The sequence below is a fragment of the Anopheles cruzii genome, chromosome 2 (assembly GCF_943734635.1).
Source record: "Anopheles cruzii chromosome 2, idAnoCruzAS_RS32_06, whole genome shotgun sequence".
Lineage (NCBI taxonomy): Eukaryota > Metazoa > Arthropoda > Insecta > Diptera > Culicidae > Anopheles > Anopheles cruzii.
In genome coordinates, this window is record NC_069144.1 from 25,963,256 (window position 1) to 25,978,055 (window position 14,800).

Consider the following 14,800-nt stretch of genomic DNA (forward strand, 5'->3'; position numbering starts at 1 on the left):
AACGAACCTCTCGGCTGAAGGTCACGTGCCAATGCCGTTTATGCAGCAATGTTTGATCTGCAATTCATCGTTGCCTTTTTTGGGGACTTTTCTTTACTATGTTTGTATTTCTTTTTTTTCTCGAAGCTGGACAATAGGAGAATTCAATGTTTTCGCGATCTTTTCGCAACATTCTCCGCCGAAACGTCTCCGTTTCGCAGAGGATTCGCGTTTGCTCAGCGCATTGTTCGCCCCTTTTGTTGATGTAACGATTGACGAGAGTATGTTAAACTACACGGCAAATAATATGATGAACCGTAGTTTCCGTATTTTTGTCCACCGATTTACTTCCGACTAATTGTGGCGACACTCGAATAAATAGTACCGATTCGTGTGATTCCGTTTCCGTTTTTTTATTTTGAACTTCAAACGTCTATTGGCTGAAGCGATTGACGAGTTGTTGTAGTTGCACCTGAAATTCCTCAATATCGGAACACAGAACGCGGAACGGAATGTACAACGTGACCGGAGTTTGCTGCGGGTTCGATCCGTGCCCCTGCTGTTCGCAGACCGCCGGTCGCAGTTGCAGTGAGTCACCTTTGCAGATAAACGGTGACCAGGAACTGGATTGGGTTTGATAATTGGCAGATGCTGCTGTCTCGGCGTAATCTTGGCCATCGTCGCCAGCATTCGGTTGTACGTAAATCACACTATGATCGTTGCTGCTTAGCTGACTTTCGGCCAGATCGTGATCGGTAAACGATTGATACTCGACCGGTACCTCCAGACCATCGCCTGATGTGGCAATCTCGTTGCCACGCCGGATGCCTGCTTCACCGCGCGATGCCGACCCGACCAGAGGCTCGCCGATCCGTTGGCCACGATCGGCAACAGTTGATGATGCAGGACTACCCGCGGTGGACGGTGATTGACAAGCGATAGGAAACGGTAGATCTTTCCATTCGATCGTCGTACCCTGGGAGTCGTCCGAACTGGCCAGATATGGACACAAATTGATAGAAATGAGTTGTGCAACCTTCGGTATGTGGGCCCCACTTACCCATCATTTGGTCCCGAGAAGGGAAAAACGGTTACGGCACGCGCGGTCAGCACCGGTCGATAGCCGCGGCGGTCGGCCACAAAGTACGTAAGATGGTTGCCGCCGACGGGATCCACATGCCCGTAACATCCGTACGTCACATCGTCCGGACCTTGCTGCTTGTGCTGGAACTGCTCGCTTATGTTCTCCACCTGGTAGCCGTACTTGAAGTGATCTTGATTTGGAACCAAAAACAGGGAGGTAACTTTCAAATGTGCCAACACCCGGTGACCGTGACCGTGGGTCTTACTTTCGTCATCTCGCTGGTCATGGTACGATTGCGCGTTCGGAACGTTCACATCGATACGGTACGCTGTGGCGCCATTCAGGAAACCTAACACAAGCTGCAAGGTTAAAGTCGCAACATTGAATCGTACCAGTGCCTGGGTGGAACAACGTTTGTCCTTAAACACAGCACTCACGATAGACAAGAAACGCATTTTTTGGGTTTGCTAAGTATACGTAATATCCCGAATACTGGGACCTAGAGACGATCCGCGTGCGAAGCGACTAACCCGAAGACTGAACTATGGGGTGGCGCTTGTCGCAGATATTATAAATAATCCGGTTCTCCGGTGGTGGATCGAACGATGTTTTGCTCCTGGGTCGGTTTCCCCGGACTGGTGGATTCCTGGGCAATTAGAAAGAACCTGAAACAGTTGCTGCTAATTAGGCCGGGATGCGAACGTTTACGACCGATTCGCGATCGAATTGATGCAGAAATCTATCCAGTGACCAATTGTGGATTCCGGATATCCCCGGAGCCGGATCTTGCTCTGGTTATCCCGTGCGGTCCGCCATCTAGGGAACTCCAGAATTGTTGATGGCAGGGGTCACTAAATGGAATAGATTCACGGTAGCTAACTGCTCCAAATTTATAGAAAGAGAAACCAGGCTGAGTCTAGCGATGATGCGGCTCACGACAACCTGGCCTGGGCGATTCTTAATTAACACCATCGAGAGTGTCTGCCGGAGTGCCACGGGCTGTAGCGCGGTGTTTTGGAATTACAATAATTAGCACCCGCGAACATGGCACTAGCCATCGCCGTCACGTGAGTCACGCTTAGATGCGCTTTATACCTTTAGGCTGAACTTTCCGATTGCCAAACTGTTTCTTAGCGAAGTTTTGCAATACTTCAACCATCTCCTGATTCCCCATTTGGGCCAACAGAGGCCAAAAGGGGCCGTTCTAGCCGAAGGTCGGAAAAAATTTATGGATAACCCGGGCGCCACTTGGTTTTATGGTGAAAGCGGACAAACATCTGGCCGTGGGGCGGACGGCCAAAATGTGGGTTATCGTGCCAAAATTCGGAAATTGTTTTGGGAAATAAATCGTGAGCATCGTTTCCGGGGGACGCAACGCATGAGATTCATCTGTTGGCAAGGAGCGCACGGTAAACCGGACGCATGATCAAAATTTATTTCTATTTCGAAACATCCAGCAAACAAAAGTACGCATTAAAAGCGAACGAATACAGTGAAAACGGCAAAAAAGCGATTTAAAAGTGGTTGAATATCAATTCGCGGAGTTGCAAAAATTTGATTACGCAAAATCTGACAACCTTGCGTGCCGCGTGTTGATAAATGTCATTCAAGTCCGTCCCGGAGCGCGGGCGTGAAGCACATGTAATCTGTTAGCCAAACACTTTGCCACCGCCATCGATCCACTCCCAGCGCGTGTCCCAACTGTCGGTCGGTCGGTGACGCTGACGCTGGCGGCTGCGATGCCCGTTGCGTTGCGATGCCACATTATGAGCGGATCCCGCGTGTGTGAACATTGCAGCCTGATTGACGCCACTGGCGGTTCTGCCACGGAACCATCCCGGACGGACGGACGGACCGGGTTCGCTGCGAAGCTCTTCATCAAACCGACGCCGGAGTTGAGCTGTGCGCTTGGCGAAGGATCAATGAGGATTGGCGTTTCCAGCAGGACCAGGATTGCCGGTCTGTGCCGTGAGCCGTGTGGCTGCAACATCAAACGCCAACGCCCGGGAGGTCGGAATCGCCCCTTTCGGTTGCGGTGAGCATAAAATTGTTTATAACCAACCGCAGCAGCAGCATACCCGCATAGGGGTGGCCATCGGGAGAATGCTGGGGCTGTGCATATTTTACAGATCCCGGACTTTCGGCGCTGGAGAGTATTATTTTTCTACTCCACTGGCCACTGGCGGATGCAGCAGCAGCAGCGGAAGCAGCAGCGGCATCAGCAGAATTGATGTGTACCGATGCACCGATGCAACTCTGTCCGGGTTGGGTGGTCTCCTTTTTCTCCCTACGCACCACCGCCACCACCACCCGAAAACAATAAAAAGCGCCCCGCGCGAGATAGTAACTTGCGAATGTTGGCCATTGTTCGCCAGCTTCTCGTCCGGTTGAACAAGTTGCGGCTCGCACCGCCCGGTGGCCGGAACGATTTTATCATTTCATATTAGAAGCACTTACCGAACCCAACCCCCCTCAGTGGGCACTGAAGCCATTTTATGTTCGCTGGGTGGCGGTGGCCTCGGCCGAAAGGTAAACTTTATTAGAAAATACATTTTGTCTACAAAGCGGCGATGACGGCCGACCGTCAGCAGCGTTTGACCAAGGCATCGGGGCGAATGGTGCCGAGCGCCGAGCGTTCCCGAGTTGAAAAGGAGTGAGCACTTGTTCCACCCGTCGGAGCGCATTCGGTGCTGTGTCGATTGTTTTGCGTACAAAGTGCTGAGGGGCCGATCGTTCCGCACCCACTATCAATCAACCTGCCCCCGCCGGCGTCCGGTCGGGCTTTTCCGGTCGATCGATCCGGGCGCGCAACAAACTCTCACGCGGCCGGCCCAACCCATCGGAATCGATCAAGAATCAAGGAAGCTTCGCAATGGTGCGGGCCACCGCGTCGGCGGGGAAACGGTTTGATTCAATTAATCTGAGCACGCTGATCGATCGATCGCTTGCCCGGAACATCACCGGAGGAAAAGGAATCGATGTTTGTGAGGCCTTTGCAAAGTATCCCAATTTGATGCGCTCGGGGAAGGCAATTGGATGGATGAGGGCCTTCCTTAGAGAAGTTTAGCAATTGATTAAAGTCTTTATCGCATCAATCTGAACACACTCTGATCGCATCAATCTGAACACAGCGTGAAGCCAACGGAAGGAAGTATCTCAGTCAGTTTCTTAGTCGACGTTTTATTTGTGTAAGAAGCGAGCTTAGCGAGCTAGCGATCCCGGTGAAAGAAAGAGTTTAATAGACCGCCTATATGATGATCGATCTGATAAATACTTATGTTGATCTTCAAAAAGGCTTAAGAAACTGTTGCGCGGTGTAGCTTTGCCATAATATAATACTACTGTAGCCAAAAAATATCGGGAATTTACTTATGACTCAAAAAATCTTTCTTCATTTTTTAAATCTTTGTCACCGCCATTAAAATAATAATCCTAAGCAAAAGATTTATGTCTACATTTGTTCCAACTTTTGAATCGGTCAGAAAAGGTCCTTTTCAAGAATAGCGTTCAACACATTCTTCGTTTCGGTTTCTATCTCAACTGTTGACTGTGAAAGGTGTCCACGGAGTGATCTCTTGAGTTTAGCGAATAGCCAAAAGTCACATAGTGCTAAATCAGGTGAATATGGTGGTTTCGGGACGATATTGTGTCTCCACAAATACGATAATTAAAAACGGATATTTGAAAATGTAGAGTTCCTTAACTCATTTCTAGAATTTACGTTATCTGTTCTAGAAGTCGAAGGAAGGCTGTCAACGCTGACTTTCGGTTACTAAAACTTTTTTCATAATATTCTGCTACAATCAATCAAAATGGTTTTCGACGTCCTGTAATTATCGTTCTTACTCATGGATAGCAACGATGGCCTTATTGTAAAAAACGATGGCAACACAATAAAATTGATCCGATCGAAATCGATGAACCAAAGTGTCACAATGTATCCATTGTGGAGTACATTAAACGCTCAATTTGCAGTGCGACCCCCCATAAAACGAGGGCCGCAAACAGAAGAAAAATGGCACCTAGGACAGTAACAAGGGACCCCGCGACGCAGCTCACCAACTAACGCCGAAGAAGGATTACCATCGCCGGTAATCTGATTCCGACCGCCGGGAGGCATCAAGTGGCGGGCCCAAGTAATCTGCTACAACACTTACTTTGCACCGTCCACTGTCACCGGCGGACCTCCAGGAATTCCCTCCAGGTGTCATCAAAGGAATTGAGTAAATGAAATACACCGACGACAACGACGACGACGACGACGGCTCTGAAGCCCCTTCTCGTCGACCGGCGGAGGAAACGGTTTGGGCTTTCAATGAGGATCCGCCGGCTTCCGACCCGGAACCGGAGATGCAATCGGCAAATCGGAAACTGCTTCCGTCTTGGCTACGCGAGCAATGGCCGCGGTGGCCATTGGGCGGTTTCAGGTGATTTATGAAGATTAAAGAGCCGCTCCGGTACCTGGCCGGTCGGTTGTCGTGGCCGTTGGGTAATCGATTTTCCTTTGCTTCCTTTCCTTGACTTTTGCTGCTGGCGTGGCGCAAATCATTGGCGACTATCGATGGCGTCGGCGGCACTTTATTGGCGAACCATGGCGTTTAGAGCAGGGTCTGGTGCTGCGGAATCCAACCGGTGCTTATGGGCCACCCGGGAGCTGTCGTTTGCGATACTTATCCGACGCGGCGCGTTCTGGTTCCGACTTCCGAGAATGCGCCCCACGAATGGCGGTGCGTTATTGCAATGCCACAAATTCCGAACCGACGTGCTCGGGAGACGATTTAAATCCAGCCTCACGCCTTCGATCCTGACACCGGCACCATTACCTCTTTCGCTGCCGAAGCGTCCGACAGACGCTGAATCCTTGCTAGGGTGAACCCGGTAAAGACTTTTCGCCTTTGTAAGGAAGATAATCTGTGTGTCCTCCCGGTAGCAGAGGTTTTATTTTTCATTTGTACTTTTTACTGTGCAGCCCACCCGCCGCATCTTACGGGCGCAGCGGAGAGCACCTCAATCGGGTGGAGTGGCCGTTGTCAGGCGCACAAGTCTTTAAGGCACTCCATCTTCACCGTGACTTCGTTTCCCGAGGCCCGTTTTTGTGGCTGTGCTTTGTGTATTGTATTTCAAGACTTTTGACTTCCGTCTTCATTCTGTTGGAGGCTCAAAAAACGAAAAACCGAACGCCGTAACGACCTCATTGAGGTGAACCAACGGCCAGATACTTTAAGAGCAGTAGTTCACCGACAGTTCGTCACCCGCCCCCCGCAGGCAACAAAAAAGCGGAAGGATGTCCGAGGCACCATAATGGTGGCCATAATGTGGAAAATTTCCACCATCTAACTTCCGGGCAGGGACGAAATGGAAGACAAAAAGATGGCCGCAAGTGGCCGGAAGATAGTGGGCCGGGAAAACCTAAAGACAAAGGGGAAGACACAGAAGAAAGTGAAGTTGAACGAAACACAGCGGGATGCAGTTTGGCAGTTGTGTGGCAGTTCTTGCCCGTCTAGCCCAATTCTGTCCGCCCCCGGGCGGCAGCAGACAGGGTGGAATTGGTTTGCGAGCGGGGGCAAAATTATCCCCATTTTCCGGTAGGCTCCGTGAGGAGTCGGTGATCTTCTGCGGCTTCTTAAGGAAGAAACAACTTTTGCCATTCCTGCCGGACCGGAAGGGCGAAGCTTCGGCCCCCCAATAACGACAACGGGCCCACATAACGACCGTGCGACAGAAGAAAACGATGAAATATCAAACGGAATAAAGTAGTAATGTTTTCGTGAATGTGTTTCTCCTGTTTGGGAAGTTACGGGAAAAAAGCGTGAAAATCGTCCCGATAACAACAACCACGACCGGCAGCCCTTGTGGAGTTCCCCATCCTGACGCGTGCTAAAAAGTTCCACTTTACGAGGGGCCTATTCCCATTCCGAGGACGCGAATTAATAAAACATTAGTAGTTTACTTTCTTCTTCGTCTCACGGCGCAGTGCCCTGTTGTTTGACCGGTGCGGGTTTTGGGTTAAGAAATTGGGGAGAGTCGGACTCATAAATTGTCGGGATGGCACAGGATGATTCTCTAAATACGACGCGTGAGGCGTAGCATAAGGCAGCCCGTTTCACGTTGTACGTTTAACGATCGAGAAATAGATGGGATGAGCAGGATAAGTTCGTTGGTCGTAAAATGTGCCGTACGCTGAAGGGAATTGTAGCGAGGTTGGCGTCTAGTGTTTAAGGAACGTTTGTTAACAGTCCAACATAGGAATTTGGATTGTTTTACAATTATTTTCTCAATTATGAGCTAAGCTTGAGCTAAAACGAAGCATGTGGCTAAGCCAATCACTATTAACTATTATAACTGTTGACTTGAACTCGTGAGAAAACTTAATTCATTCATTCGATTTGAGAATTTTGGTCGAAAACAGTTCTCTGGATTGAATAAATGATGCTCTTGAAAAGGAAATACTCAATTCAACCCTCTTGTATGGATCTAATTCAATTCCATGTTCTGCCAACAAGTTGATGTTTGCGATGAAGTGCAGACTTCATAACTTCGTACTTCATAATGATTGAAGACGAATATAAAATACTATTGTTAAAGGGCAAATTTCCGAATGATACGGTTCCTAAAGACCGGTATGAGATTGAGGTACTCTTAAAACACACACAAAAATGATACTTCATCAAGCATAATTAGTGTATACTGTTTATAACGTAACAGTCTGATTCTTAACAGTCATTGATCCAGCGTTAATAAGTAATCCCGGTTGTTCAACAATAAATCCTACCAATTCTCTTGCTGAGAGACGCGATAAGGTTGCAAGCTAGCGCTCAGAGCAGAGCTACTTGCGGGTTTTAAAGCCTTACAATACCTCCGACGACGCATTAGTCGGAACGCTGGAATCCGTAGAAATGGATTCTTGATTACTACCCCGATTGTATTGTTCCATTTCTATGAGCCACTCCGAAAATACAAACGAAATTAGTTAACTGTTCGCCAGGCCCGAAGGCCCGCGGATGTGTTTCAATCAATTACGATCAAACACTTCCACGCCGGTTGCCAGAACCACACACAGCCCGTCGCGGTTCAAAGTTCAGCAGTTCGCGGCTTCTGGCCACACCCGTCGTCGTCGTTAGGAGGTGACGGCTTACGTTGAGCATAATTTGCTTTCGAGGTATTCATGCCGGGTACCTCGGCGCTCCTTCCCGACACCGACCAAGGATGCGAAAGACGGCGCTGGCCGGCGCTACCGTCGTTAGCGTTTACGGTGTGCCGTGCATGAAGATTTATGAACGCACAGCCCGTTAATTGTTGTTACCGTCACCGTGTTTGTTGCGGTAAAGCAATAATGTAACGGCCAGCTCCGGCGAGGGGCGGTACGAAAACTGCAGCACACGGTGCCCTGAGAAACATCTTACGGCTGCGGAGCGAAGGAGCGTAACGGGGCCAAGCCTTATGACACCGTTAATGGAACACGAACGGTGTTGACGTAATGCCTGATTGGACCCGGCACAAGTTGCTGACCCAAATATGGCGTCTCGAGTGGCCCCGCCATCCTAGGTGCAGGCAGGTACAGGCGAGGGGCATCCTTACGAATCGACTGTCAATTTCAGGACCGCTCCCCAACCACCGGCTAACACAAACCGCAAATGCAAATAACGAATGTGCGAGGTGCACCGAAGGAACTCCTGGCCGATGGCGTGTCATTCTTGGCACGCCACTTCAACTGCAGCCCTGCGCGATCCTGCTGGCCCCCGGGGCGGTGATTTATTGGCCATTTCCATCATTGGTTCTGCTTCGCTTAATATGTTCGTGCGATGCGCAAGAGCTGGGAGTGTTCAGGGTATGGCCTAAGCACATTTTAAGGAGTGCCAGGCCGGGCCGGGCCGGTACTTTAAAACACGACAACCTTTTCCTAAAGTGACAGAGAAAGAAGTTGAAGTTGTTGACAGTAGAAAGAGTTGGATAATTTAATGGATCAAATCATAATTTGGAAAATGGCTATATTTGGCCCTCAAAATGACGAGCTGGTTAGTCCTGTCCACAGAGGCAACACAACTCCATCAAATCATAAAACATCCCTCACACACGTAATCCCGTGTCGCGTATAAAAGATGTCAATTTTCTGAGCGTTTATGGTCCCGCCGGAGACCGCTCGGCCCGCCTCGGTGCACTCGCAATCCATTAGTCGCAAGGAATTCGATACCTCATTTTTACGATACCTAGCCCCGAGTTTCCGGACTCCGGGGGACTATTGTGTTGTTACGCGGCCGTTGTTATGGTTGGACGCGTCTCACGTGCCCTGAGAAGTTGGCGTTTTTCGCAAAGTTGTTTCCCGGTGTCCCGGTGTCTGTCTGACGTCTGGTGGCCATAATGGCTTAACAGAAACCGATAAAAACCCCAACCAACGGTACCTACGGCCCATGTTGGCCGTCTTTTGGGCGGACGCGAGTCACAATGCCGACGGTGACCATAGATTCGTAGAGCCACGGATCTAGGCGCGTATGTCTTCCTGTGTCCTATTATGATTCTCTGGCGGCGGCGGCGGCTAAACGGTGCCACTCGTTAAAAGTTTAAGCAGTAAATTATCGGCCACCGTGTCAGTTTTCGTGCGCTCCGACACCGGTGGGGCTGCAGTTTTCGGATCCAAATCCTATCGGGGAGCCGGAGAACCATCCCCGGGAAAACAGAAACGTTATGACAGTTTTACGATTGATGACGTTAATTTTGTCCAGCGCTTCGTTGCTTCGCTACCCCGTGGCACGGCCCCATTACCTGGCCGGGCCGGACCGAATAGAACGGGGAGTTTATGAGCCATTTTTATGATTTAGTCGTTCAAGTTGATTGGCTTTTTTTCGGTGCGAAACGAATTTGGGGTCGGCGCCTAGAAACGCTCTCCCTGGCGATTGTCAGTTCGAAATTATTGCTCCAAAGGAGCGTGCGAGGTGAATGCCAAAATCGATCCCGGCCAGAAACGGATTTCTTGTGCTTTAAGCTTGATTTAATTTGTCTTAAGTTTTCATTTATTATCATTGATTACGGTCCAATATTTAAGCAGTGCATCGGCAATACGCAAAGACCGTAGATGGCTTTTTGCAATATCAATATCCGGTTTCAAACAAGACTTCCACAGAAATCCATATACGCCCCGGTTTTGCGATAATCATAATTGAATTAATAATCAAGGCATGGATTATGGATCCAGGAATCACGCCCTTCGTCCATCGGCGCTCATTGATGGCATCGATAGCTGGCGCTAAATGCAAACACTCGAGCGTAATCCTCAAAGACGTCGGCAACGACCCACTGGCGGGATATACAGAGCTTGCTGTCTATTGTTCTTGGCCCTTGGATCCGACGACGACAACGACGACAGCGAGAAGATGCAGTTGTCATACCATCGTGCCAATCATGAAGAGCTCTTTGCTGCTGCTGCTGCTGCTTAGGAGATTCCGGACTGCCTGCTGGCTCGCTGGCGCCCGGCGCCCAGAAGCCAGCCGTGTAAACACGGAAACACTTCGACAAACTCGCTCGCTTCTAACCCGGAAAGCAACACGCATCAGGCGAATGTAGACAACGCGTTTTCCGGCACGCGTTTTGAGGCGCTGCACGACACGGACCGAACACTCGACGACGTCGTCGATCGTCGACCCGATCTGCACCACGGCGAGCGACAAGAGACAGACCGACACCAGCAACGCTAGAAAGGAGCTAATCGTGTTGTTGATGTCTTATCATTATTTTATGTTTTGTTTACATTTCATTCCATTTTGCCGGGGCCGCCAGGGCCCCGGGAGGGATGCATCCGTGTTCCGGGTTTCCGAACGACCGAGGAGCGGTGTTGCAACAGGCCCCGCAAGGATACTTCGGGAGCTGCTGCAGGTGATGCTGAGGAGTTTTGTGTTGGAATAAGCTCCCAAAATATGCACGCAATGGCGCACCTTGTTTATTGTTACGGCGATGCGTATTGTGATTCGGGACAAGCGGTTCCAGTTCTTTCTTATTTTGCGACTCTTTACCAGCAACATCCCAATGCGTACAAGATAAATATGCTTAATATATAGAAGTCATTTGAATGGTTTTCCAAAAAACAAATTTCTTTACAAATCTTGGCAAATTATTCACAACTTCAATACGTGCTGCTAAATAAGGACAACTGCTGCTCTCCGGGTTCTTTGAGCTCGGGCAAATGTTTCGTTAAGACCCAAAGTATCGCCCAGAGGCCGAATGGCCTGCCCGGAAGTTGTTACTCATCCTTGTTGGGCCTTTAAATTTATGCAACGACACCACCATTCGAACGTCCGAGCTTCCCAACGGCCAACCGGGCCACCGGAAGTGGCCGGCGCAACGACGGGGCGCATCCTGGTGGCGAATCCCCTTCATTACGCTCCGTTTATCGCGAAAAGCGGTTCAATTTCTGTAGCTCGAGCGAAATTTTCGCCACAAAGACGCTCGCCTCTAGACCGACCTGCACAAATTGCGATTCCGAGCGACGCACGATAAACAACCGCAAGGGCCGAACCAGCTGCAATTGTTTTTACTTCCGGCAATCCGGTGGTGCCGTCCAACACACTTGTCGTCGCGAAGGGGTTTTTGGTAGACGCGTTCAGACGCGCGGCACATTTATCTCCGTTTGTTGCAGTAGATCAACAAAAAGGGGGCGACCGAAGAGTGAGGCACCGGATGCGAAGTGCAATCGCTCACCATGGCATGGCATGGCACCGATGCTGTGCTTGCGATCAAAGAAGTGAATTTATTTAAATTGCCTTCAAGCAAAGCGCGCGTGAGACCGATGCGCGGCGAATCCTTCTGATCCTGTGGGTGTCAGAACAACACGTGTGTGGCAGGGTAAATATGCACGCCAACGCCATAAGGACACGCCGGGATTCCTGGAGCGAAGCTCGGCCTTGGTCCATGGCTCTCGGGTGGTGCGATTTGTAATCAAAAGTTACGATTGCTACGAACGTGACGATGAACGATGCGTTGTTTTTGGGTTGCAGCGAAGGTAACACACATATCACTGCACCGCTGTGTGTTCTGTCCCGAAATGAGCCATTTCCGGGTGTCTTGAGCGTGAGCAGCTCTGTAAACATCGCAAACCGTAACGAATATCGTCAAACTGATGAATGTTGCCAAATATGTCATGTATGCGGCGAAATTGACGAACGTTGCAACAGTTTGAACGATGCTAAAGCAAAGCTTTAATGGTGAGCGATAAATCGAGCTTTAATTTCCAAGCAGTAAACATGTTAATGCCTGCGGCCGCTTAAAGTCCGCCTTTGAGCCCGGGCAGACGCTGTCAAGAACTTCCGCGCCAACGCGAGATAAGCCTGTGGGTGATTTGATCTCAGCATCTTGGCCGCCTCTCACGAGCATCCGCGAGTGTGAAGAGCCCGGATGGAGGCGATGGAAAAAAATGGCAAGAGTGCGAATTTTCCAGAAAGGAAGCACCAGTACAAAACAGAGGCCCCCCCAACAATCTGTTGCTGTTGGCGTCGGCGCTTGGTGATGATGCGCGAAGAGCACAATTATTACCACCCAAAGTGAAGAGAAAGAGAGAACGCGCCCGTTCCCGAGACAGTCGAGGAAAAACTTTCAATTAATGTTTGGCCTCTGGCGATATTGGGCCGTTGAGGCGGGCTAAACCGAGGTCTGGAGTGCACTCGCTAGCGCCGCGGGCCACCGGGAAAGGGCAGCCGAATCTTAGTGGAGCCTCCGGAAGAAGTTTCGTTGCGAACCGGGGACCGAGCAAGCTTTAAAATGGAGCTCCTCGAGGCAGAATTTTCTCCGTTTTTGCCCCTTCGTGGGGCGACCCGAAATAAGAAAAACCCCGAACGAAAGTGAAAAATAAGATAAACGTTGGAGCGCATTTTTGGCGGAGTTTTAACACGATGGCCTGTAGTAAAAGGGACAAAAACAGACCGGGCCCCTGGTTGGAGGCGATTCGACGTCTTGTCCGGTTTTTTTTTCCCCCACTCGCTTGGGGTGTTTTGGGGAAAAACTTTTCACCCGGATGAGCAACCGGGTAGGGCTGCTTTCGAGAATTGGTTATATTTCACTGGCCAGGTCCTGCGCATCGATGCCGCCGCTTATATTATCGTTTACCGGGGCCAACCAACAGAAAACATTCGGTGGCGGCGGCAGCGACGGCGGAAAAACGGAAACGAATCCAAAAAAAAGATGGAAATGAAATATAAATACACAGCCAGTCGCGCGGACGTACAGAATAAATGAACGCAAGCCCGAGTAGTGGCAAAACAAAAACCTAGCGCCACCAACGACGACTGGTGCGTATCGCACCGAATTATCACGCATCCTGTTTCGATTCGTACCACCTTTTTTTTTGCTGTGTGTTGCGCGACATCCGTATCCGGCATCTGTTTTCGCCGGTGGCCGGTAAAAAGCTGGGAAACAACACGACGACGCGGAAAAACCGGGACCGCCATGTTGACAACGTTATAATTTGTCCAGCGTCCAATTGTTTTCCTTTCATTCCGATTTTGCCGAACGTGTCCGATTGCGCGTGTCCTGGTTTTTTCTCCCTCTTTCGGTTTCGCTGTGAAGGCCTCGCCACGGGTTATCGGGCTAGCCACAAGCCACGCCGTCGATGACGGGGCCCTGGAAAGCTCGTGACAAACACCGTGCACGGCTTTCGGCTGGCGAGTTAAAATTAAAACCCAACCGAAACACGCAACACCAACACGTAAAGGAGACAAAAAAAATGCGCACCGAACTCATAAATTGTCAAATAAAAATAGCTTTCAGCACCAATAAAACTCCCGTAAAGCTCTCCGTGAACCGTTGGAACAACGGAAACAGACCGGGCCCTGGCCCTCGGTGCGATGTTCTTCGGATCACCAGGAATCGGGTGGAGGAAAATGGCCAAAAAGTGCGGGGGGAACCAACCAACGCGCGCACCAACAGCTGATTGTCATCGATTGGGCTTTCGGTCCTGTCAGGACCGATCGTTCGCGCTCCGGAGAAGATTTAATCTTTGCCGCACACTCACATTAATATTGTTACGGAAAACTGTTTCTGGCCCCGAAAATGAACAAGCCAATTGGAGTGTGGAATGATTTTTCCGATGTTCACTTTATCTCACCGAACAGCATTAACATCTGCAAAGTATGTTATTACAGTCAGCGACCAAGAGCAAGCCACAGTAACACGCGAAAAGGCGGATAATATCCTGTTTCGTATGATCGGTTCTTATGACGGCTCATTCTATCCGTTTGGACAATTGCTTGGCGGCCATTGTGATTGCTCTTGAACACAACAACACTAATTCATTTGGCTTTGTAAAGTAAAAACAACCAACAACCAATACTTGGGCCACGTGGACCGAGCGTTAACAAGCGCCCGAAAAGCGCCTGAAGGTTCCGGACTGGTTCCGTCGAGTGTTTTCACTTGCTTATTGTCGCATTACAAGTTTCGCGTTTCGCCACTTCAACGAGACCAGTTCGTGTTCGTGCGCCCAAAACCCGAGGGCCGGTTGCGCTGCCTGGTGGGCCTCATTACTTTCTTCAAAGTCCCCACGGCCCACACGAACCCGCGGTTCGCCAAATAGTGTCGCGTTACAAAACTAACAAACCACTTCGCCAGCACGTCGCTGCACCACCACGACGGTGTCCTCGGGTCCTGCATTTGCATAATATTTGGCCAAAGCCAAAATGTTGTCCCATTCGAGGGCCTCGCCATTTCCAAGAAACTTGTCTCCGTGCCTTCCGGAACGAGGCGGCCCCTCATTTTCAC

General features: G+C 50.0%; 1 protein-coding gene across 1 annotated transcript; it reads right to left on the reverse strand.

Moving 5' to 3' along the window:
• Window positions 1-412: 412 nt before the first annotated feature.
• LOC128278754 (uncharacterized) lies at window positions 413-6,308 on the reverse strand (the record flags this gene model as incomplete). Its single annotated transcript, XM_053017483.1, has 4 exons — window positions 413-971; window positions 1,040-1,253; window positions 1,329-1,412; window positions 6,269-6,308. Coding segments are annotated over 4 exons (897 nt in total), but the record flags the coding sequence as incomplete, so codon positions are not given.
• Window positions 6,309-14,800: the final 8,492 nt, after the last annotated feature.